Source organism: Cajanus cajan, chromosome 4 (genome assembly GCF_000230855.2).
Source record: "Cajanus cajan strain Asha chromosome 4, NIPB_CcT2T_4, whole genome shotgun sequence".
Taxonomy (NCBI): domain Eukaryota; kingdom Viridiplantae; phylum Streptophyta; class Magnoliopsida; order Fabales; family Fabaceae; genus Cajanus; species Cajanus cajan.
In genome coordinates, this window is record NC_138520.1 from 1,421,394 (window position 1) to 1,448,002 (window position 26,609).

At 27.9% G+C, this 26,609-nt stretch overlaps 2 protein-coding genes and 1 long non-coding RNA gene across 5 annotated transcripts; 1 reads left to right on the forward strand and 2 right to left on the reverse strand.

The window, feature by feature from the left end:
• Positions 1-1,273: 1,273 nt before the first annotated feature.
• Positions 1,274-6,596, reverse strand: SHL1 (PHD finger family protein / bromo-adjacent homology (BAH) domain-containing protein). 2 transcript variants are annotated; one of them, XR_002240078.3, is made up of 6 exons: positions 6,435-6,596; positions 5,958-6,303; positions 5,498-5,566; positions 2,434-2,516; positions 2,261-2,329; positions 1,274-1,646 (listed from the first exon to the last, which is right to left on the reverse strand). XR_002240078.3 is itself a non-coding variant. In XM_020363273.3 (5 exons), exons 1-5 carry the CDS (start codon positions 6,505-6,507, stop codon positions 1,620-1,622), a joined length of 651 nt encoding a protein of 216 aa, XP_020218862.2. In that variant the 5' UTR covers positions 6,508-6,596; the 3' UTR covers positions 1,274-1,619. The 2 variants fall into 2 exon arrangements, 1 of the variants encoding a protein (XP_020218862.2); XM_020363273.3 differs by lacking the exon at positions 2,261-2,329 and having other exon boundaries at positions 2,381-2,516.
• An 8,507-nt stretch (positions 6,597-15,103) lies between these two features.
• LOC109801825 (BEL1-like homeodomain protein 7) lies at positions 15,104-19,103 on the forward strand. Of its 2 annotated transcripts, none has more exons than XM_083073877.1 (5): positions 15,104-15,410; positions 15,606-16,829; positions 17,599-17,975; positions 18,075-18,135; positions 18,240-19,103. In XM_083073877.1, the coding sequence occupies exons 2-5, from the start codon at positions 15,939-15,941 to the stop codon at positions 18,885-18,887; spliced, it is 1,977 nt and encodes a 658-aa protein (XP_082930003.1). In that variant the 5' UTR covers positions 15,104-15,410; positions 15,606-15,938; the 3' UTR covers positions 18,888-19,103. The 2 variants fall into 2 exon arrangements, with proteins under 2 accessions (XP_082930003.1, XP_020218544.1); XM_020362955.3 differs by having other exon boundaries at positions 15,627-16,829.
• Positions 19,104-23,743: 4,640 nt separating this feature from the next.
• Positions 23,744-26,242, reverse strand: LOC114916142 (uncharacterized). Its single transcript, XR_003804482.2, has 2 exons — positions 24,693-26,242; positions 23,744-24,534 (listed from the first exon to the last, which is right to left on the reverse strand). It is a non-coding gene; the product is annotated as an uncharacterized LOC114916142 (long non-coding RNA).
• Between the last annotated feature and the right edge of the window lie 367 nt (positions 26,243-26,609).

Sequence of the window (26,609 nt, forward strand, 5' to 3'; positions counted from 1 at the left end):
TCAATTTAAATTAATGAAATGAAGTATCAAATGATTTTCAAATAAAATAAATAATATAAGTATATATAAAGAATAAATCAAGTGTGACAAATTCTAATAATTGTTTTCTTATTTTTATCATTTGTTGTTAATACTCAAATATATTTAATTTGAAAAAAATAATAAATATTTTTTATGTTTCACTAATAAATTAAAATACTATAAATTAGTATTTTAAACAATTACTGTATATAACCTAAAGTAGATGATAATCAGAGTTATATATAATTTTAATAAAATAAATAACATAAGTATATATAAAGAATAAATCAAGTGTGACAAATTCTATAGTTTAAATGTCATTTCAATTATAGTAGTACATTCTTATTCTACCTTATATGATTTGCACTCTAAAAATGTCATTTCACAGGACAATATTTTGTGATCATCTATAAGAGTGCTCAATTATGATCACCATTCAATTAAGCATGGGTCTGTTTATTTTGTCGGTATAAACATATTTAGAGAGGGAGAGGGAAAGAGAGGTTTTGTATTTTATTTGTCACTAGTATAAACTATGCAAGCGCAATTCCAATAATTGTTCAGTTCTTTTTGTGTTTTAGAGATCATTCAATTTTAGCTAAAGTATCTTTTTCATATAGCGGAATTCTCTCCTCTCTTTTTTCAGTAAAATGAAATCCTGTGTTACTTTTCAGATCTATTAGCCATCTTCATTTTTGTGACGCTTTAGATACAACACAAGGTTGATTCCTCCCTCGTGCTCGTGGAGTTACTGGAATCACCTATTTGAATAAACATTTTTGTGAACACTTGAAAGAAAAAGAATATTTCTACTCTATCATAAAATATTCAAACAATACTTCTACTCGCATTCAATTTCGCCCGGTTCTATTTAACTCCAAAAACCCACTCTAATCCGATCACCACTTAATATCCAAACATAAGCCTGTAATCCCTCTCGTCAGCTATGAATCACAAGCACGGTTAGTGGAGTGTGGTGCATCTTGGATCCGCACAAAGCCTTGGGCAATACTCGAATATAGATTTGTCTTTCTATGTTCCAAAATAAAGTATTTTCCAATTTCCATCGTCATCGCGTCAAATGATACACAGAACTTCGAAATTATTGGCATGCAATGTCTCTTGAAAGTTCTTTGCGCACGAAAGGTGAATCAAATTAGAACCCAAAATCGTCCATTATATAGTCAAAATTATTAACGCCAACAAAACGGTGCCATTATAGAAACTCTAGATCGCTGCCTATATCTATCAGTGCAAAGAAAGAATAAAGTGTCTACTGCTCATAAATAAGTCAAAATACTTTACAAAAGTCCGAGTCAGAACAAGGACCAGAAGAGAAGAGAGACAGAATCTACATTATATAATTACATAAACACGTCCTCCACTTCCAAAGGAAACAAGATGAGTACTCACACCAAATAGACATGTCAAACATTTCCAAACTAGTCTCTTTCCATGAAAGTAGAAAGACTACAGCTTACTACTAGATAACTTTGTCTCAGTGTTTGTTTGGCCCCTACTCAGGATTAGAATAGCAAGATCTCCAGTACATCCATTATAGATCTAACTCATTTTATGCTTTATATACTATCAAACTATTACCTACGACGGCGTTTAGTATCCACCTGCAATACCAGGAAAAACATGTTAATGCATCAATCATTTCTTTTTTCAGCAGAAATTTTACATGAAAACTGCATTCTCAAGTAAATATCCTTATAATGAACAATAGCACTTGGGGTTTTTCCATGGCCACACGCGACCCATATCAACATTATTCGGGTGGTCAAAACTGACAATTCTTGTGTGTAATAATATATCATGGCAGACTTCCAAAAATATGTAGCACAAATAAAACGCTATTTTTTTTAGGCATTCAAGCAATTCAAAATGTAGTTTCAAATTCTTGAATATGCAGTACAACAATGAAAACAGAGATCATTCTTTGTCTTAAAATTCACATTAACCTGGAAGAAACTTAAGTTAACCAAAACAGGAGTGGAAAAATATATGAAATACCGAATGCATGTGTCATAATCAGGCGCTTGTTATTCATCAAATGAAAATTTCATTTGCAATGGCTATTCCTATTTGTGAACCGGTGAGATGCACATTATATCATCTTATAAGAACACAGATTCTCACAATGAATACGTAACTCCCCCCAAATGAAAAAAATGAACCAACTGATAATGCATCTGACAAAGGATCAAAGAATACTGAAGTGGATTTAACAAACCAATAGATAATAGATGAAGATATCAACTTCTCCAAAGCCTCGGCGAGTCAATTCAAATGGTATTAAGTTCTGAAAAAGTGAAAACAAGTTCACGTTATCAAACAACAGTAATTAAAATACCTTTGTATCTGAGTGTCTAGAAGCAGAGTGAGAGTTTTGCAACTTTTTTTGACCTTCGGCAGAACAACTTTCACAAAAGAAGTGGTCAAGTCTTTTGGCTTCCTCCACAGTCATGTCTATACAAGCAGGATGGAACCTGAATAATAATATAAAAAAATAATATGCTGAGGACTGCATTCACCCAAAGCCTCATATCCACAAAATAATGGCACATGTTGCAAAACAAGTTTTTTTCGAACATTCAAATCCTGCTTGAAAGAGGCACTGAAACCAAAATCTTCTATTTATCATGATTTGGCAAACAAACTAATGGTCTCGAGATAGATCTTAAAAGCCCATTCTTTAAAATGGCTCTCTACTACACTTTACAAATTTATGATGCCTCCCATAAAAATAAGTAAAAAAAAATACCAACACTCACAAAGAAGATCTTTGGTTAGTTTTATTGTAAGAAAGACGAGTATATGAAAATTGCTATGAATAAAATTGATGTTATCTTGGTTTAAGACCAAGCTTAAAAGAATTTTAATTTAGTGGTTCCACTTCCATGAACAATTAGTTGATTAAGATTTTAATAATTTGGGATAGCCATGAAAGTCAAGTTCATCACTCCATACAATATAAAGGCTATTCTTAACTAGTCTATAGATGCGCTACTATTTGACTATTTGAATTACCATGGGAATAATCATAAAGATGAATCCCCTCCCAGAATAAGAGAGGGATTTCATCCCAAAAGCATTATTAATCCTCCAAATCTTCTTTTCCAACATTTCATACCTTCATTATCCTTATTAGTGGGAGAGGCACTTCGTGCTTCTGTAAATTTATTTAAAATTAAAAATAAAAAATATAGGCGGTCATGATACACAGAAAAAAACAGTTGAAGAGTAGTAGTGATTATTTTTTAAAAAGAATGAAAGAGTAAATAAAAAGCAAGTGAATTTAGGGTAAAAGTGTCAATAAATAAAATGGATACGAAAGGCGGCTACTAAAAATGGTATTGCCTTTATTAATAGAATAAATATTTCTATTTAAGCCATAGTTAACAATGTTGGATAGCGGCAAAACACAACACTATAGAAGGAAGTGGGATGGCCACTATTTTAAATATTATAATACAAACTAAACAATTTATGTTACACCTATAAATATAAGGGGGTCTAGCTCAATTGGTTGAGCTGGGTGTATAAGTGTCGTAAACCCTCTTGGTAAACCCTCTTGGTACCATATTCGATTCCCATGGATCAAAAGAAAAATACTACACCTATAAATGCTCAAAAAATAATTAAAGTAATTCCTGATAAATAAGAAATCACAGTTTATACACAGAATCACCATCAATCTAGGGCCAATAAGAACATAGTAATGAAGTCGAAAAATGAAAGATGATAGTGAAAATAATAGAAAAAGAGCATGACACATGATAAAAATTAGTAGAATGTCTGAAAGTGAACTAGGAAGTTTAATGGAAGAAGAAAGAATGAAACACGGGAAAAAAACATAGCCCTATAGAGTGTGAAGGAACAAAAATCAAAGCATAGGTAACTTTTTGAGGAATGGTCGAGGAAGAAGGGTTCAAATCTGATGCTTTTAAGCGAAAAAAATATGCATTAGAAAATGGTGGGGAAATCACAACTCTGCCTGAAAAAACCCTAATCAATGTTGTTGGAGTGTTAAAATGGGTATTTGAAGCCTATATCATGGTAGCACTGCTATAACACATGAATAGTCACTGTTGTGGCTGTGGCCACTATTTGAATCCCATTGCAGCCCAAGGCCTCTCCGCTACTCTGCTATAGTGCTATTCAGTATTGACTACTATGGTTTAAGCATATTTCAAATATCAACTTAGACAAATATTTATGGGAACCTCAAAGCTAAGCAATGGTGGATTGAAATGCCATTGCAAGCATACATGCAAAAGAGTGGAAGCACTAAAATACCATAGTCATAATGAATCCAAATGCACAAGATTTTTTAATGAATTTTATTATGAAATTTATGAAACAAAGTAGTTTTGGTAATTATCTATGTCAAACAATCATAATAAGGAAAGAAATACGAAATTAATGAGAAACCTAATCAGTGGCAGACAGCATGTTTTTCAAATTAAAAGGCTGAATAACAAGACCACCTAAATGTATTGTTTGCTTTAGGTTCCATCCCAGTGTTATCAAATGTGGATTGCGGAAAATGGCAGAAAGCCAATAATCTGCTATATCATACAGCGGATAGCATACTAGGCAAATCGTGGAAGTTGCATAGCAGTTAAAATATATGAAATATATCAATTATATATGACATAGTATTTACTCAAAAGTTCAATTGGTTGAAGAGTCAGCAGAGATGACTAGAGGGTGTAGGATACATGCTGCAAACATGACATCATTGCAACCACTATAGTGGATGGAGTCATGATTGCAGATTAAGGAATTCTTAAACGCAATAGCAATATAGCGCCGCTATAGTGGCTATTCAACAACCCTGCTCCATCTGGATCTTTACTTATATAGCCGTGAACCATACAAGTAGACATAATTAAAAGAAACGTGGTTCTCTTGAGTTACAATCCAAAAGTCAATAATCAACGAGTAGAACAAAATTTAAATGCATGCAGCAATGCATGAAAAAAGAATGTGTATAAACAAGCACTGTATAAGCAGAAAGGAAAGCCAGGGATATGTTAAATAACAACTGCCTAGACAGAACCAAAATATGCAAGGAAGAAAAAGACCCGCACAACAATCACCAATACATAAAATAGTCAAGCACACTGGCTGTTATTAAGAATGGTAGCATTCCTTAAGCAATGAAACCAAAATAATAATGGAAAAGAATAGTCCAAGTTAATTGGAGAGTCTGACACAAGAGAAAATGATGCCTGCAGTGTTAGTGCTGACTTAATATACTTGTTTTCTTCACATGAAACCAAAAGAAAAGAGATAAACATTAATAAAAAAACTGATACTTAAAACGAAAAGCATCAGGATGATGCAACATAACTACAGAACTGGACATACAAGAGTCCAGCAAATCAAACAGAAACAGGAACATACAACAAACAACAGAAGCCGAATAAATTAAAGATAATATCACTTTACACATTCAATTTACCAGTCACTGCAGCCCTCGCATTGGACCATTAGGTCATCAGGATTGTAAGGCATCTCACATTTACAATACCTGCAATGAAAATTTTTAACATGACACGAGTCAGAATCCAGATAAGATCCCGCAGCTTCTCGATTCTAACAAAAAGCTGATTCTTACCATTTTCCAACTGAACAAACAAACAAAACTCTAATAACATAAATTAAGCAATATATATAGTTTTTAGAATAATCGTAATCTGAGTCATCCCCAATTTAACCAACAGAAACCTAGACTAGTCATTAACCAAAACTCATCCTAAATTAATTACTAATTGATAGCTGCTGAACTAACAAAAATACATAAAGGGAAAAAATTCCATTCCGACACGAAATTCTACCAAAAACAAAAATATATTTCGAATTTAACGCAGCAGAGACTGTAACAAAAAAAAAAATATCTCTCGGATAAGTGATGGACTCACACGGCGACTCTATCAGGATTGAAGGCGCCGGAGGAGGAATTGTACTCGAAACGGCAGAAGAAATCGTCGTTTCCGACGGCATCGAGCTTCGTGTAGCTCTTGAAACTGTGGACCGTACACTTGCCTTCGATGGTGTCGGCGCTCTGAACGTCGAAGTGATCGGAGAGGAAAACCTCTTTGGAACCGTGAAACTGGCGGCGACCGCCGATTGACTCCTCCGGCCGATAGTACCACCGTACGTGAATCTTCACGTTCGCGCCTCGCGCGTCGGCTTCGATCCGCTCGATCTTCGCCACGTACGACGGTTTCGACGGATCGGAAGGCCGCATGAGCACGCAATCGCCAGCTGCGAGACAACAACAAAACGCGAGTTTCGATTCATGAAAGCAAACAGAGAGAGCACAAAAGATAATTCATCTCAAAAACAAAATTCTATGAATTATTTTTTTCCGAGAAAGCGAGTGCGAGTTCGCTTACCTTTAATGGTTTTGCCTATGTGTTTGACTGAGTATGACTCTAGGGTTCGCCTTTGAGCCTTCGGCTTAGCCATGGAAAATGGAAGCACACGCGATGGAGAAGATTGAGGATGAAAAAAAAAATACAGAAAAAATATTCAGCCTTATTTTATTTTATTTTATTTTATAAATATTCAGTTATTTAACTTTGTTGTTTCGGTGCTTCGCTGAACAGGGGAAATGGTGTGCCCCACTTTCTTTCAACGTTCACTGACCGCAGGTTTGGAATGGACCGCAAACTCTGCTATTCAGCGCATCAGAAATTATCATATATTTTGTTTAAAAATAATAGAAATTACATAATATAAACTAAAAAAGAGATTATATATAATTAAAAGAATAAAATAATTTTAAATAAAATTAGAGATAAAAATGACTATAAAATAAGAAAATAATTATTATTGATAAAAATAATTAATTAATTTTTTATACATATTTTTTTATTATTTTATCTTTAAAAAATATAATGATGAGAAAAAAATTAATAAAAAGAGATAAATATTTAAATTTTTAAATAAAACAAAATATCTTTTTTATATATAATATAAATTTTTTAATTATTTATTAACTATTATTTTACATATATGTTTCACGAATATTTGGTATATATAATAAATATTTATCATAATTTACATATATAAATAAATATTGTATTTTTATATATATATATATATGAGAGATATCTAAAATTTGTATAAACATATAATTTAAATATATGAGTTATATTTTAAATTTAAGATAAATAATTTATATTATAATATAAAATTATTTTTATTTATTGATAATTTATTTTTAAATATTAATATTTAATTCATAAATAAATAGAAATTGAATTATATAGAAAATAAAAAGAATTTCTAAAATTTCTCTCAACAAAAAATAATTCTTAAAAATATTTTATGTGAAATAATTGTTGATGTTTAATACAGATTGATATTTTGGTATAATTAAGAAGAAGAAAAAAGGCTAACAACTATTAAAATCTAGAACATTTAAACCCCATAAATTCTGGCATATAGTGGAGTTATATTTTTGTCATTTCTTCTCATGATTCATGTTACTTATTACCATAGTTCCGCAAATTATGAGATTATAATTATTTTTGTGCATGATGGTGTGGAAGCTTACACAATATGTGTGGTCATCCTTTTTAATGGGCACTGTATGAGACCGAGAGGACCTTGGCCGGTGTTGATTCAACAAGTGATACAATTTAAAATCTCAATTTCTCAGTCTTAGTGAGAGGGCTCGATCAACCCATTATAAAATTATTAAATTTATAATTTATAAATTATGATTAAATCACTATGCTTGCCCTATTTTCTGAAAATGAACTACACTTTCATTTTATTTTCTACTTTCAGTTTGGTTCTTTGAACTTTGAAAAATTCACTTTCATTTCCATCATTATTAGATGAAATTAGTCTTTCTATATTCTTTTATCAACAATATTCATTTTAGTTGATATCTCGAGCGTTCATTTTAATACATTATCTTTCATGATTTTATTTTTATCTTTCTATCAAAACTCAAAAGAGATAATTTTAAGAAAAGTTAAGAATAAAAAGAGAGAATATGTTAACGAAATAGAAGGCAGTGGATGGAGGAAATTTATTGGAGGTGGCATTCCGTTATAACAGTAGCGCGTAATAATAATAAAAAAGAAATGTAGAGTTAGAGTGAGAGGTGCTTTACACATCATGAAAGCGTGGATCTTTCCTGTAGGATCAGCCTATTCCACTTTCGGTACAGCGTGAGACCAGTCATGCTTTTCCATTTCAAGTAGTATTCATAATTTTATCCCCACTTTGATAAAAAAAATAAAAAATAATAATATTTATAATGGGTAGGTAAATATTCACTTAGTGCGTGTTTGGATTTGCGTTTGTAAAATTGATTTGAGATTAACGTAATTTTGTATAATTGATTTTAAGTAAACGTGATTTTAAAGTAACGTGATTTTTGTTTGAGTACATTTATTAGAAAATTGATTTTCATATTAAATTATGTTTGAAAAATAGTTATTAAAATTGATTTTAAGTGTATAATTACCAAAATAGACCTTACAACTGCATTGACAAAACGTGAATGATACGGTATCCTCTATTGTCCATTTAAATTGAAGATTTCCAATACTTTCATGAGGACAAATGAGGAAAATCAAATATTTACTTACTAGAATCAATTTCTTGAAAACATAAAAGCAAATCTTCATCCGCTTAAGCCAAAATTGATTTTCGTTCACAGAATCGTGTGAAGAAAAATAATCCAAACATGTTTCAGAGAGACAAATTGCGTTTTCAGAAAGAAATACGCGCGTTGCATCAGGGCAACGCGCATCCAAACACGGGCTTAATGAGATGAGATTAGGACTATAGACGCAGGGATAGGGACTATATTATCTAATTCATTCCTTACTCGCATATTTTTCCCTATATTTTAGGAGATTTTTTCTAATGAAAATATTATTTCTTGAGAATTTTATGATAAATTATTTTTTAAAAGTCAACTTGTTATTTTAAAAGTAAATCTTTTATATAAAAATAGATTAATGACCTTGAATGAGATTGGTTATTCTTTAATGAAAATATTTTTAATTATATTTTTTTAATATAAATGTGTTTAAATATTTTTTTATTTATGTCTTATCATGTTCTTGACTAGTGAATAAATGTATCATTTTTACCTTTTTGTTGGGAAGATCTGGTCAAGTTATTAGTTGAAGAGATAACGACTTCATTACTCATGCCTTTACTTGTAAACTGACTTTACATTTATCTGACTTTAGACTCATACTCCTAAAATAACTCAGCATTTATTCGAATCGAGACTCGTATCTAATACAAAATCCAATCAATGATCATGATTGTACACAAAAATACAGTATCCAATAATGGATAAATTTTCACAAAATCTCAAAATTCTCACACTTATAAAAATATAATAGTTAATAAAATTCCCATTCTAAAGTAAAGACAAACATTATATATTTTTAAATGCTCTAGTGCGTTTTTCAGGTTGAGACAACTTTCAAAATAAATTTTAATATATTTAAATAAATTAATAATTAAAAATAACTTTGTATCTCTTATAATCTAGAGTATTGTACTATAGATAACCTACTAGATTTCTAAAGTCAAAATATTAAAATTTATAATATTTTTTCTTTTCAAAGTACTATTTATACCTAATTGCCCTATTTTTGTGGATCCTATGATTTATGAAATTTTTTTGTGGATTTGTATAATGTACTTTGATACTCAATTATAGTTATTAATGGTTGGATTTTGTATAAGATACAAGACTCATATCAAGGAATTCTTGAGGCCTTATATGGACATGGGCATAAAGACATGTTATTGAATCAAGTGACACTCTCAATAAAATGCCAAATGAATACACTCAACCATCAATCTCGAACATTCAATGTGAGGTTTAAATATGTAACTGCAAATAAAATTTGTTCTAGGTAAAAATTGGATATTATAAATGAGACGTGTTTTTTTTTTTTTTAAAAAAAAGAGAGTATTTGCGGATAATAGGTATGAATATTTTTTATACCTACATATTAATAGGGCAAGTATCATAATATTGGTATCGTAAATATTCACCAATATTCAATTATATAATTATATATTAAATTTGTTTAAATTCATGAGAATAAAGTACCTTAACAGTTAAATTTAATTTTAAAATTGAAAAAAATTTATTAATAAAATTATGTATAATATTTGAATAATTTAAGTTTTGACTTTTAAATTGTTATTTTAAAAGAAAATCTTATAATAAATGAAAATTATTATTAAAATATTTTTTATTTTTCAAAAAAATTATAAATATATACAGATATTCGTGAATACATAAAAATATTAAAAAATATATGCGAATATTCACTTAATAAATATTTATACAAATGAAGATGAATATATACGAGATAAATATTTATCCAACAAAACAAATAACGAGAGACTACTATTTACACCCACTCTGTCTTGTTGGCATCCCTATTGAAAATTGAAAGATGTACTATCTACAATCGACTCACAAGATATATTATTATAATATATTATAAATTATTTATTGTAAAAATATAATTTATAGGTTATGAATTATTTATTATGAAATTTAATTTTAATATAACTTATATATCTAATTATTATAAACATTTATTTTGGAAATATTTATTTAAAATATTTTAATAAAAAATGCACTTAGGAAATTGTAGATGTTGCGTGCAGCTGTAAATGAATAGATATCCGATAAGATCGATAATGTGATTAAAATTACTACCTGTTAGTGAGTATATGAAACGAAATATAAGTATTTTCTTTTTCTAATATAAATATTTATTTTTCAGATATATTGGTACAAAAACAAATACTATAATACTCTATCCGAACCCCAAATCCAATGTATTATATTATCATTCGTAATTCCAACTTCCTTAGCGTCAATTGTCAACTTCTGGAACCTAAGCCCTAAATTATTAGTTATTTTTACTATTAATTATTTGTCATTAAGTGTAAAAATTATAGCAAGTGATTACATTTGATATAAGAGAAATTTTAACAAAAAATTTGACATAAACATACAAGATAATATGAAGTTATAATTTAACTTAGATTAACAAAATTTACTTATTATATAAAGTTATTAAGTAGTGTAATAGTTGGTAAAAATTATATTAGTATCATTTGATTTCTTCCTATATATATATGTGCATGAGATAAAAGTTCAAATTACTCAAAGAATAACTTTTAGTAAAATTATTTTATTGAATAATTTATGATATATGTTAAATTAATTTTTTTAATGATATATCATTTCAATTACACAATATATATATATATATATATATATATATATATATATATATAAAAGAGGGTTATAATAAGAGTTAATCACCTATACATTGTCAGTGTAAAATTTTTTTACACTGACAGTCAATCAGAGCCATTAATAGTGTATTTTCATCTGCTCATTTAATTAAATTAAAATAAAAAAAGGCACTATTAACGGCTCTGATTGACTGCCAGTGTAAAAAACTTTACACCGGCAGTGTATAAATGATTAACTCTTATAATAATACCGATGTAATTTTTACCTAGTATTATACCGTTCAACAACTTCATATTAAATGCGAATTTTGTAAATCTAACCGTTAGATTGAAAGTTCATATCAAATTTTGTTAAAATTGAACAACAACTTTAAAGTAATAAAAGTGTTCATGTTTTAGTATATTTTGAAATACATATATTACATCTATTTTATTTTATTAAAATGAAGTATCAAATCATTTTGGGTTAATATAAAATTTTGTACATATGATTTAAAAGTAAAGAACTTACAATCAAGGTTGGATATATATATATATATATATATATATATATATATATATATAAAAGAAGGGTTCAAACGACATCAGTGTAACTTGTAGTAAGTATTACACCATTTAATAATTTTATATTAAATGTGAATTTTGTAAATCTAATTGTTAGATTGAAAGTTCTTTACTCTTAGATCATATGTATAAATTTTTTTATTAATCTAAAATAATTTGATATTTCATTCTTATAAAATAAAATTGATATAATATATACATTTTAAAATATAATAAAATATGAACATTTTGATTACTTTCAAGTTGTTGTTCAATTTTAACAAAATTTGATATAAACATATAAAGTGATATTTAGTTATAATTCAATTGCTGGAATTACAAAATTATAATCCAACCGTTAGATTGCAAATTCTTTACTCTTATCATATGTACAAAATTTTAAATTAATCTAAAATAATTTGATACTTTATTCTTATAAAACAAAATTAACGTAATATATACATTTCAAAATATAATAAAATTTCTTTGATTACTTTTAAGTTGTTGTTCAATTTTAACAAAATTTGATATAAACATATAAAGTGATATGAAATTATAATTCAATTACTGGATTTACAAAATTATAATCCAACCGTTTAGTTGAAAGTTCTTCACTCTTAAATTATATGTATAAAATTTTATATTAATTTAAAATGATTTGATATTTTATTTTTATAAAATAAAATTAATAAAATATAATAAAATATGAACACTTTAATTATTTTTAAATTATTATTTAATTTTAATAAAATTTGATATATTACCGTATTATTTGAAGTCTCCTGTATATCATTTAAATCTATTTTGACTGACTAAATAAGTTGACCGTTGAATTATTTCGGTATTCCCATGTTTACTCTTTAAAAATTGATAGCACTCAAATCCCCACGTGTTTGTCCTTACTCATTGCTAATCATGACTCATGAGCTTCGCGTTATTTATTTATTTATTTATTATGGGTTTGTTTTTAATTTGTTTTTATTACAATAACACTTCTTTTAAAATAAAATAAGCATTTTTATTTTTTATTTGTCTATTTTTTAAATAAGTAATTTTTTTTGCCTTTTTTTTTAGGCCTGAATCATATTCTTCTTTTATGTTTGTTTTTAAAATTATTTTTAAATTTAAACAAATACACCCTATATCTCGTGTTGAGGCAGTAGATGAATAAAACTAACATGCATGCATCACGTACAATACCATAATACATGGGAAGTTTTGGCAGGAATATGATTAGAATATGGTTTATGAGCAGCAAAACTCTATCTTGCTCAGCAGCAAATAGTTCAAAGCGAAGTGAGAGATTGAAGAGAGAATAGAAAACAAGTTTTATGAAATGGTTTAGGTCTGATCTACCAATTGGTTGTTAGGGACTTAGGGATTCATCTCCTTAACCAAACAATACATCCATACAAGAAATAAAATGAAAACTCAACAAAAAATAAGTACATATGCAATTAATTTAAAATTCAATGGGAGCTAGATACCAATCGCTTATACAAACAAGTGTCAATAATTTTTTATTTACATCATTTTTTTGGCATCACTTGTATGCAATTATCAATGTTGATAATAGAGTCATAAAGATTATTAAAATGTATATAATTGAAATGTAAAATAATAATTAATTTTGTTTCACAAGTGATTAAGCGAACTTCATTGATAATTATATAAAATAATATTTTTAAAATCAGACTGATTATCAAATTAATTAAAACACTCACTGATTCAGAATTCAATAGTTTAAATTTCATCAATAAAATAATAATAATAATATATAAATAATACATAAAATAATATTACATAATCATAATATTATAATTTTATAATACTAAAACATTAAAATAAAATTATTTTATATATTTTATTTTTTAAAGTGCATGTAAAAGTCTAAATATAATATTTATGTTAAAATTTTAATAAAATACAATAATATATATATATATATATTAATTTTAAATTTAAAATAAAAATTCCAAATTAATATAATTTAACATATAAAATATCATGATATAAAAAATTATAAATTAATATAAACAACTAAATTATACCTTTATAAATTTTTTATTAAAAATAACAAATAATATAATTTATTCGAATTTATAATTTTTTATTAAAAATATTTATTTATCATAAATAATTTTAAATAATTTTAGAAAAAAAAATATTTTTTTAAAAAAACCATTCAACCTAATTTTCTAGACTGGTTCTCGACTAGTTTTGAGTTCTTGATCGATATTTTCGTACTTCAATTTTGTGGTTCTTTTAATTTTTGTGATTATTTTAATTATTTTTAAATAAAATTAATATTTATTTACATAAATAATTATACATCGATGTAGGTTATTTTAATCATTTTTAAATAAAATATATCACATTTATTTACATAAATAATTATACATCGACGTAGATAAACATAAGAGAGCGTTAATTATTACCCTATAAAATGTCAGTGTCTATTTAACACACATAATTGAGAATAAATTCGAGTTTAAAGTAATGAAATTATTTTTTAAAAAATTTATTAGATCGTAATCAAATTAAATTTAGATAATATTACCTCCTTTTTATATATAAGTAATAAATATGAGTTGATCTTAATTATAAGAAATATAAGTATAGTCTTAAATATATTAATTAATAATTCTTTAATTTATTATAAATCGTTATTTACTCATTTTTTATTAAAGTAAATCCATTAGACAATTAACACCATAAATTATGCTCATTTGAAAAAGAATTATACTTTAACTTTTAAATAGTACATTAAATATATCTACTGCTTGTATCATTTAACTATAAATATTTTTAGAATAAAATTTTAAATTATGATATTATTAATTATAAATAATTAATTTAATTATTTTTACTGATGTAGATGAATTGAATATTTGATTTTTATATTTAAGTGCGGAAGTACCAACAAATTATTGTAATAATTTTTTTTTGATAAAGATAGAAAGATTATAAAAATAGTCACAATGAGAATTGAATCTAGATCTTCATATTTTTAACTATCCCAATTTTTTCTCACTCAATCACTAGAGTAACCTGTTACACTCACCCTGCCTACATGATAAGATATATAATTTCAGGTATTTATTTATTAATAAAAGTATTATTTTATGGTTATGCCTATTAAAAAAAAAAAAAAAAACTAAGTTGGTTTAGTGGAAGTGTTTGATGTGTGATTTTTTTGGATACTTTGATGTAAAGTGTGACGCAAGTGGAAGGCGCTCCGAACAACAACAGTGATTTTGCACCAATCCCAAAGACAGGGCAGCATTATGTTTATGTCAACCCAACTCCACACTGCTAACTCACTTTCTCTCTTATCTCTTCACTCTTCACTCTTCACTCTTCACTCTTCACCATAACTATGAATAATGAATTTGAATCTTCATTGAAGCTACTTGGCCCCACCTTTTCTCTTTCCTTCTTCTCACTCGTTCTTCTTTCATGAGAACTGAACCTCCTGCTCTCTCCTTCCTTTCTGCTTCCAAACAAAGACTCAGAATGAGAAACTCAGTCACAGTAGCATACATTCTTCTTCTTGGGTACTTATCCTCTGCAACCCTCTTTCATGGGATACAAAAGTTTCCTTTTTTATTTATTTATTTTTTCTGGAATTCAGTTTACAAACCAAAGTTTGGTCCCCAAGCATCTTTGTTTTAGTCAACTTTTACATGAATGTGGGTTTGTTTAGTGGCTTTTTTTCCTTTTCATTTATTGGCGTGCTAGTGACTTTTCAGTTTTCTTTTCTTCTTTTCAAGCTTAATTCTTCTCTGTGATGCCTGAGATTGAAGATCTGCAATTGAAGCATGGTGTTCGCGACATGCTAATGCTTATGTTACTACATAAACATCTCTTCAGGAGCCATTCAACTTTCAGTATTGGACAATCTGAAATTCCAAACCCTGAAGCAACCATCAATTCTGTGGCTTCCAGGAATCAGAAAAGTTCCATTTGTCTCATTTACCTAACAAAATAAATTGTGTACGTGTTTGTTTACTGCTTTTACTTATAGGAGCCCCCTTAATCTAAGTTAGGATTTTCGAACAGTTGGTTTCCACTGTCCTAAAATTATGGCAACTTACTACACAAGTTCAAGTAATCAAAGGGATGCAGTGCCTATGCTTTGTCTTAGGGAGCCTTTGCCTAATTCGTATTCCGAGACACCAATTTTGCCTAGCAGTATGACATTGTATATGAACTCTGGTTCATATTCTGAAGCATTTTCTGGCAATTCTCAGCAGCAAAGTAACTGCTTTGTGATTCCATCACCATCAGTAGGTGCTTCACATTCCACTCCTGAACAGCAGGAAATCTTGGCTAATATGGGAGGGTTCCAATCCGATATTCATGATTTGAATGCATGGAGGGAGGGTAGGAGTGAGATGTTAGTTAGACAACCTATGGATGGACAGAACTTACAAGGTCAGGGATTATTGTCTCTTAGCCTTGGAACCCACATTCAAATGCCTTCTATCCATAATAGGCATCATAGTTCAAGTTTTGATTCATTTTTGGGTACTAATCCATCAATTTCATGCAATGAGGCCTACCAAAGTGGCTCATCTAAGGATGAGGGTATGAGACATTCTGAAAACTTTCAACTTGGGTTACCTGAAGCTAGTCAAGATTTGGGCAGGGCGGATTTTTCGTTTCATGAAATGTCTAGTGTTGGAAGAACAGTTCCTAGCTCCAAATACCTCAAGGCAGTGCAACAACTGCTTGATGAAGTTGTTGACATCCGAAAAGCTATTAAAAGACCTGATATGAGAAGTCATAGCGCACTTGAGAACTCTAAGAAGAACTCTAAGGAGGGTGATGAGCAACTAGAAAATGAAAGGCCTTCTGCAAATGGAGTGCCTAATTCTCAAGCTTCAGCCAGTAACTCCTCTTGTGAGCTTTCACATGCTGAAAAACAAGATATGCACAACAAGTTAACTACACTTTTTTCTATGTTGGATGAGGTAAGACCTGTTTATGTAGATTCCCACACTTCTGTAACTCTGATTTCTTCAAACAGTTGGTCACGACAATATATATCTTTGAAAGAAAAATGTACATTTTCTCAGAGCGTTCAGTGGCCGTAATCTTCCCCAAGTTGACTATTATAACCTCCATTTCTCCTGTGTTTATGTCCTTGTGTTTCAGGCTTTCAGCATTTGTTAAATAAATGCACACTAAACTGTGATAATGGAGATCGATTTTCTTCCATTGACAGCACATATTTAAGTTTGTTCCACTCTGTATATTGATAATGACTTGACAGTGGTTTAAGCACCTTAAAGTATGAAAAAGGAATATGTCAAAGCAATATAAATGCAAAGTTTGGATCTATTTTGTGCTTTGCGTGCTGGCTTGGGGAGTGAAAGATGGAATTTAAATTCTCACATCCTTACAAGTGATAATATCTTTTATGGCTAATATCTATCTGATAACAAACCTGTCCTGGTATGTAATAATGAACATAAGATGATTCGAGTAGAACTAATTGTCATTTCCTCCTTGTATTTTTTGTCTTTGTATTGTTTGCTGGATGTATTTTTCTCACATGCTAAAAGTAAAATTCACATTCATTGTTTCTTGTTATGTGTAATTTAGTACACAAGATTGTGTATCTGATACTGATTTTACAGTCATATCCACAAAGTCGATAGAGTCACCAAGACTGACATTCATTCTGCTCTTCTTTGTAGCAATAATACAGTTTTAATTGCCACCTGTCAATTGCTGTAGGTTGACAATAGGTACAAACAATATTATCATCAGATGCAGATTGTGGTGTCATCATTTGATGTGATAGCAGGTTGTGGGGCAGCTAAACCATACACAGCTCTTGCTCTCCAAACCATTTCATGCCATTTTCGGTGTTTGCGTGATGCAATCAGTGGTCAAATCAGTGCAACACAAAAGAACCTTGGAGAGCATGATGCTTCTGGAAGTAATAAAGGAGTTGGAATGGCAAGACTAAAGTATGTGGACCAACAAATCCGACAACAGAGGGCTCTTCAGCAGTTTGGCATGATGCAACATGCATGGAGACCACAAAGGGGGCTTCCAGAAAGCTCTGTTTCAATTCTTCGTGCTTGGCTTTTTGAGCATTTCCTTCATCCGTAAACCTATCAACCTTGGTCTTTTTCTTGTTTTTGTAACTTCTTGATCCAAGACCTTTGTGCTTATTTAATCTTATTAGCATTTTCTATTTTTCACAGCTATCCAAAGGATTCTGATAAGATCATGCTAGCAAGACAGACAGGCTTGACCAGAAGTCAGGTAGAAAGACAATATAAAAAAAAATGTTTTTAGCAACTTCATTGATAGTGCTTCTTTGTGTTCGTTTTAAGTATTAGCAATGCACATCTCTTTGCTTGAATTAGGTCTCAAATTGGTTTATAAATGCGCGTGTGCGTCTATGGAAACCTATGATCGAGGAGATGTACAAGCAAGAGACTTGTGATGCTGACATGGAATCTAGTTCTTCATCTGAAAATGTGTCCAAGGTAAAAAAAAGTGATGTCAAGACATCCAATGATATGGATGTTGATTCACAGCAATGTCAAAGTCCAACAGTAGCCAATACAAATCACAGTGGTGTACAAGCTAAGGACCTCAGATATGATGAGGTTATTGATACAGAAATTGTGACATCCACTGGTTTTGCTAGTCTCATACGTGGAGATCATGAGGCTCACACTGAACAAAGATTAGTAAATCAAACTAAGGGGCAAAGGCAAAATTTGGATGATGGTGGTGTCTTTCCTAATGACAGGCTTGTGGCAGTTGGTCCAACATGCCAAATGTCAGAGGTTGGGAGGTTCAAGTCAGGAAGTGGAGTGTCTCTAACATTAGGCTTGCAGGGTGGTGAGAGCCATCTTAGTTTGGTTTCCATGAGGGAGGATGAAATCTACAGTGCGGCTGCAGATTCTACTGTAGGAGTAGAGACAGCAGAACTTGAGTGCATTGGTGCTGGAAACCAGCGCCAAAGATTCAGTTCACCTCATATGTTTCATGATTTTGTAGTATGATGATAATATGTTGTAATCATTCCTTGGATTAAAGTGGGGAGGAAAATTGAAAAGGAGTGGTGAGTGCTGATGTTGGGACCATTTTACAGACTGAGTCATAATAAGGAACTCAGTGGTCCCTCAAGGGCCAGGACTGACAAAAACAGTTATATCATGTCCTGAAATTTATTGGGAAGATCTATATATTAAGAATAAAAATAAACCATTTATCTTTAATTTTTTCTTAATGGTTTGGATTAGTTTGTTTTTTTATTTTTATCATTCTAAATTTTACTATTAGACTATCTTGTCTTCAATCTATTGTTTTTGAGTAATTATGTGATCGGTATAAAAATTTTCTTAGTTTTATATATAACTAATTTATGTCAGAAAATTGACCGACTATTTTTAATGAAATTTTCGCTTTTAATCATGTTTTTATTGTTGTGTTTTGGTTGACTATCTTCAATCTAAATGGATGGTGGGAATTCAGAGTTTTAAAAGTAAAAGATTACAAGTAAACTATAAACTGAAACAGTTATTGCACTTGAATGTTGCATTTATGGGGAAGTTTGCCCTTTTTTTTCCTTCCCTTGTTTGCTGTAGTTATCATTAAATTCTTTTTAGACCTCGGAATTTTGCATTTATATGGTCTTGACACCTCACATGACAAAACCAATTAATTCATAACCATTTTTTATAATCCAAAAAAAATTATTAATAGGTCAAAAATAATAAATGCAAATTTCATAGGGCAATGAATGATGGAATGCAAAAACAACACTTCAATCGCTTCCGCGAGAAGTCTGCAAGAAATACTTATGCTGCTGTTGATCTTATTTTTCCCCTTACTTTAGGTAAAGAAATTTGTTCTCCTCATTATGCTTTCCTGTGCATCAGAACGTGTACTGAAATCTGTTTGATTGTCTTGTTTCTTGGCCTTCAAACAGACTGACTAATCTGCGTGCTATGACTTTTATTTAAACAAGGAAAGCTAATTCAAGGAATAATAATTGCTTAGTTATTAAGTTATGGAGTCTCTTCATGCTTAGAACAGGGTATATGGAACATGGATTTATTTTATGATTCTTTTCAAATCTTTCTCGCCTTTGTTATCTAGATGAAAAATTATACATCTTCCAAAATTAATGTGTTCCGATGAAAATTTTTTAATAAAATAATTTCTTTTAAGAATTTTAAATGTTTTGGGATGAATTCTCTTGTTTAAATGGAAAATTTTTAAAAAAATTAAAATTTAAGTATTTGTAAAATTCTTTAAAATAATAAAATTTTAAATTATTACAAAAAGTAAAAATTTGAGAATTTTTATATATATTTTTTCTTGTCTCATCTATATATCTTTTATCTCTCCAATCTTTTAGGCTTTTTTTTTGTCTTTTCTATCTATCATACTCTATTCTCTCTTCCTTGCCTTATATACCTATATTTAATAATTATTTTCTATCTTTGCCCGGTTTCTTACTTTTTTTTTCTTTCCCAATTTCCTTTCATGATTATATAGAATATTAAAAATTATCAATAACTTTTTTAATCTTGAATATTCAAAAATATTTCTTAATTATTAAATATGATCTTATATATATATATATATATATATATATATATATATATATATATATATATATATATATGAAATAGGCTAGCAAATTTTCATAATACTTGATTTCTAAATTTTTAATTTTTTAATTTAAAAATAAAAACTTGTTTGAAATCCTAACTGAAATTGTCATAAAAAATATTTTTTATTTTGTAACTAAACTCATTATTTAAACTTTTACCTTTTGCTTTCTTTAAAGTCATCACCACCATTTTTAAAATTCTTGTCATCTAATTTTGACTGATATATTTTTTTTCTTCACCTTATTCAAGATATTAATCTGCGTGCTATGACTTCTATTTAAACAATGAAAGCTAATTCAAGGAATAACAATTGCTTAATTATTATATTATGGAGTCTCTTCATGCTTAGAACAGGTATATGGAACATGGATTTATTTTATTATAAAAAATTAATTTATCAAATTATTTGAAAAATTTTAAATATGTCAGTCACAAAAATAATTATTAGAATAAGCACGAGATTTGAAAATTATTTTCACTAGAAAATAATTCTATTATAAAATATTTTTTAATCTATCAAACTATCTAAAATTTAAAAATTATTTTTTAAAATATGTTAGTTTTTTTTAGTAACATTTGTTTCTTTTAGGTTTTTAATTTTTTATATATTAAAATCTAGGACAGTATGATAAATAAAAACAAAATATTGTCATTGTTGACTTTCAATAGAAATATTATAAACTAATTTTATAAAAGTTTTCAACAATGCATATTCAAAGGTTTGAAAATAACCTATATATTAAAGATAAGTTGGGGTCAAACTTTAATTTTGGGATTACAAAATTAATTATCAATCCTTTTTAAAAATTTATGCATGGTAATATAATTTAAAAAAAAATTAATTATCAATCCTTTTTTTTATCCTTTTTAAAAAAATTTATTATGGTTAATATCATGTCAGTCAAATAAATAATTTTATACAAGTTTTATAATATTGTACTATCAACTATTGAAATAAATTACTTATTTTTGATGTAATTTTTATATGAGTGATTTGTTTTGTCTATGTAATAAAAATGCATGACTAAAAAGAAAGAAGAATTTTGTTGAAAGTCCAATTATTATGTACAACTATTTTATTTGTCTTATTTTTTTTTATTTTATATATTTTTATAATTTAATTTTTAAAATAATTAGTCGAAGAATACAATATTATCTTTGTTAGAATGAATTCAATTATTTTGTGAACAAATTTATACAACTCATTTATCAAACTGTATAGAATATAACATTTACATTTTCTATGATATTATATATTTTTTAATTAAATGGATTTGACCACTACACTAAAATTAATTTTTTGTGGTAATTAATTTATTATTTAGCGCCATATAAATGACCATTATTTTTTTTACCAGCATTTAAATAAAGGCTGGTGTATCTAGTGTCGCTAATACTATTACGATATTTATATAAAATGCCGGTAAAGATCTACTAAATTGTCGGAAAAACTTATTTTTTTAGTGGCAATTCTAGTAGTCATTTTAAAGGCTATTAAAAATTATTTTTTTCAATTGTCTCCTTTACTTTAAATAATTTATTCCTATAATTTCCTTTTCTAAATTCATAACTTATATACTTTTTTCTATCTCTACTCGATGTGGGATTTGTAAGACGAGGGTTGTCTTTTATTTATATATTTTTTAACTTATTTTTTTAATTTATTTTTTTAATTTATTTTTTTAATTGTCTTGTCTTTTAAGAAATGTGAGATTTATAAGGTGAAAGTTGCTCTCTAATTGTTTTATAAAACTATTGAATTTGGTAATAATGGATGATTTGATACTAATTTAGAATAGTAAATTAGGAGTCAACCCTATAAAATGAACCTGTAAGGTGATAGTTATTACTTACTTATATATTATTTAATTATTTTATTTCTAATCGATGTGAGACTTAAGTTTTTTTTAATAAATAATTATCGCTAATAGTAAATTTTAGTGTAATATAAATATATTTTTAGTAGCTATTATATATTAACTTTAATATTTTTATATATGATAAATTAAATTATTACTATTAAATAATTATCGTTAATAACAAATTTTGTTATAGTGGACTAAAGATTGAATTGACTAATTAAATAAATTTTATTTGTGTCTAAAATCAAATCTGCATCATGTTTTTTTTTCCTTCTTTTTACACGTTTTTATCTTATTATTTTATTATAACTTAATATAAAATTGCTTAAATTATACTTATTTCATAATTAATCATGAAAATAAAATATTTATATATTTGTATGGCTTAGATAATTTTTAAAACTATTAAATATTTAAAAATCAACTAATATTTATCATATATATTAATTAAGAATTTAAAATTTAAATTTAAAATAACTTATTTAAATAAAATATTTAAATAATGATAAAAATTAAAATTAAAATATTTTAAAATTTTAAAATTTTAAATTCTTTAAATTTTTAAAATTTCTCATCCGATAAAGTTGCAAAACATCTTCCGACTTAGTGTAATAGTTGCAAGTTAAATATTAATGAGTATTTTACTTTGTATAAGTTAATTAGTTGACAAGTGTTAACTTTTTATGATTGACTCAGAGAAACTTCCGACCATTTCTTTCAGAAGAAATAACATCTCTATATGTAGATAAGTAAGGAATTTATTGGTTTTTTTTTTTTTATTTATCTCTTTAATTTGGATTATGTGTAATTTCCAAATTTTTTAAAAACATAATTAAATCTTTTTTATTTATGAAATAAAAAAATTGATTTTTTTCTATTGATTTTATTCTATTTAAAATCTTCAATTTCTCATTTATACTTAAAATTTTCACAATTAAAACAAATGATTTATTTTAAACTCTTTTCTACATAAAATACATCAACTAAAAACGTGAAGTTTCACTCAAATAAATAAGTATCAATTTTCTTAACTTTTAACCTTAATTAATCTCACATTTAAATATTTTTCTATTTTCTAACTTCTAACTTTGAAAATTATTTCATATCTCAAAATCAATTATAAATCATCAAATATCTTATGGAAAGCGAGTTTTAGACAGAAGCAAATTTATAAAAGGATTAAAAGTTAACTTGATTTTAAAAATAAAGAAAATTAGTTGCCTCATGGGAGTCAAAATTGGAATCTAAAATTAAAGTGAAACTTCACCGCAAGAAAAAAATATATCCATGTCCATGACAATTATTGAATTGGGATAGTCTCAAATATGGGAAGAATGTATTTATGTAACAAAGAAACAAAACGGGAAAAAAGGATTAGACTCAATCATATGTTTTGATTTCAACTTTCTACACTGATACAAATTACAAATCGCATATAAGCGTAATTAATACTTTTTCCTTTAATAATAGAATTTGCTTAAATATATACACATGAACAAGAAGATGGAATGTGGGAGAAAGTAGAATGATCACATGGAGATTTTTCTGTGGAGTGGTAGGGTGGAGAGATATCCCAATACTAGTTACTAGCCAATAGGGTGTTAATGACGAAAAATTATTAGATAGTCTAAGACTATATATCAAATGTCTATAATTTTAATTAATTATTACATGACATATATTTAAAATTTTTAATATATAAAAAAATTAAGAGACTTACTAATTAGTGTCCTAAGAATATTGGTTAAGAAATTAATATATAGAAATTTTTTATTTAACTAAAATAAAGTTATGCAAGAGACTGTATAAATATATTTTTCAATAAAAATTTTCTAGTTTTGATTTTTTAACCAATACTCTAAGAGCACTTAGTAATTTTCAAAAATTAATAATTTCTCATTAATGACATACCAATAGTGTGAGCAAGGACGCGTTGAACTAGGGAAATAAAATCCTACACGTTGACATATGGGGTAGTTAATTGAGTGCAACTAACCCTTCGGCAGGGATAGGGAGGAAGGTTGCGCAATTCCTTCATGTGCAAATGTTTCTTCCTTTTCTTTGCATCAGGATGTTCTGGTTTCTTCAAATCTTCCAAGGAATGTACATCTTCCATGCAAGCAAATGATCTTGATTTACCCGAGTAATACCTTGACAATCCTCTCCTAGTGCACACAAACTCAAAAACTAAACATACATGCATATATGAAGAATTTTAAATAAAATAATAGAAAAGGTTGAATGCTACATGTTACCATATTATTTCCAAAAACAATACACAAATTAATGAAAACAAACACGATTGTTTTTTTAATGGTCTTACTTTTGTGGAAAGCTGGTTCCGAGTGAACCCATGTTGAATATCAAATTGTCAATTTCTTGCTCCATATGGCCGGGAAGGACGATATAAGACTCAATGTTGAATTTGTGATTGTGAGATTCTAAACATGAGAGACTGTTAATCAACTAAACATAAAATTGCATGAGGAAGTTCATTCTAGGGTTTGGTTTTGGGTTCAATAAATATGGGTAGGGTTGAATAAAATGTTCACCCATTACGTATGGTGTAAATAGATACAGGATTATGACCACATCCTTGTCTACACTTTCTCTCGATCATACAAGGTGCTACTATTTTCAGGTGAATATTAATATATAATATGTATGTAAAGCTTCACCCTCCTCTCTCTTTATTTCCCATTTTAGCATGTTACTAGACCACCCATCAGTTGTGCAAACAAAAATGTATATACCAAAAAATTAGATTGGGGAAGAAGAGGAGCTAGGGTGATACAAGCCATCCACTTTAGAGAGAAAAGAGGGAAGAGATATTTGAACAATGGTCATGTCACTAGTGTTTAATTTCGAAGGCATCATTAATTGAAAAATAATACTAGCACTTCATTAATTGCACAAATATCTAAACGCATAAAAAGTATATGAAAGTATTCAATTGGTTCTTTTACTTATCCTTCCTTATTTTCTTTTCCAGAAAGAAATTGTTACTCTCTCTAAACTTATACATAAAAAAAGTTAATTTCACACAAATTAATGAAATTATTTAAATATATTTAATTTTTATGATTTCATATAAAATATATATTACATTTTTAAAAAAATATTCTTAATCACATATATTGTAAATAGTATTCTAATTATTGTTCTAGGAATATTCTTAGATTAAAAATATTACATAAAATTAATTTATATTTTTTTCTAAAAATTGTAAACATTTTTACTTATTTATAAGTAAAAAAACAGGACATGCACTACAGGACATGTATCTATCACTACAATAAAATGGACTTTTAGTGACATTTAATATGATTTTTAGTGACAATAAAAATCGCTACAAAATCTTTTACCGGCATTTCATACATTAGCCATTGTATGCAGTGTCGCTAAAATATTTACTGAAAATTATCCTATATGCTGGTAAAGACCCTCATAATGGTCGGGAAAAGTGTATAACTTTTTGTGTCATTTGTTACTGACATTTAAAATTTCCGCTAAAAATTTAAGAAAAGATTTATAATACTCTTTAACTATCTTATTTCTAGTTGATGTAAGACTTATAAGATGAGTACAAATACTCTTTAGTTACCTTATTTCTAATTGATGTGAGACTTAGAAGATGAATGTTATCCTCTAAGTATATATTCTTTAATTTTTTTAATTATCTTATCTCCTAAATACCAACTTAGAATAGTAAGTTATAGGTCTAACTCAACCTTATAAAACATACTTGTAAGGTGAGAGTTATCATTCACTTATATACTCTTCAATTATTTTATTTCTAATCGATATGAGACTTAAGTTTTTTCTAACAAATAATTGTCACTAGCTAATAATAAATTTTGATGTGATGTAAATACATTTTTAGTGACCATTATATAATAGTCATTAATATTTTTATTAAATAATAAAATAGAAGCAATTAATTTATTACCATTAAATAATTGTCGGTAATACTAAATTTTGTTATAGTATACATATCCGTATAGCTTGAATAAACCAAGGTCGTATGTTTAGTGCCTTGGCCTATTAGGTTAAGGTGAAGTTTGGACTCCCATAAAATTATCGATAATGATTTTCATAACCCTAATTTGGTGTCAAAATGCAGAGGGATTAAGCGTAAAATATTAAGCGATTAATTTATTCCAATAGTCCAAGGTGTTAAACAAATTAGCAATCAATGTACCCAAGTGATTATGTATCGTGGATACATCCTAATTAACTA

Excerpts from the sequence above, each read along its gene's own strand:
- LOC109801825 (XM_083073877.1), top strand. The coding sequence starts at position 15,939 with ATGGCAACTTACTACACAAGTTCAAGTAATCAAAGGGATGCAGTGCCT. Across the intron at positions 16,830-17,598 it reads TTTTTTCTATGTTGGATGAG|GTTGACAATAGGTACAAACA; the intron begins GTAAGACCTGTT and ends CAATTGCTGTAG. Across the intron at positions 18,136-18,239 it reads CAGGCTTGACCAGAAGTCAG|GTCTCAAATTGGTTTATAAA; the intron begins GTAGAAAGACAA and ends TGCTTGAATTAG.
- SHL1 (XM_020363273.3), bottom strand. The coding sequence starts at position 6,507 with ATGGCTAAGCCGAAGGCTCAAAGGCGAACCCTAGAGTCATACTCAGTC. Across the intron at positions 6,304-6,434 it reads CATAGGCAAAACCATTAAAG|CTGGCGATTGCGTGCTCATG; the intron begins GTAAGCGAACTC and ends GTTGTCTCGCAG. Across the intron at positions 5,567-5,957 it reads AATCCTGATAGAGTCGCCGT|GTATTGTAAATGTGAGATGC; the intron begins GTGAGTCCATCA and ends TTTTCATTGCAG.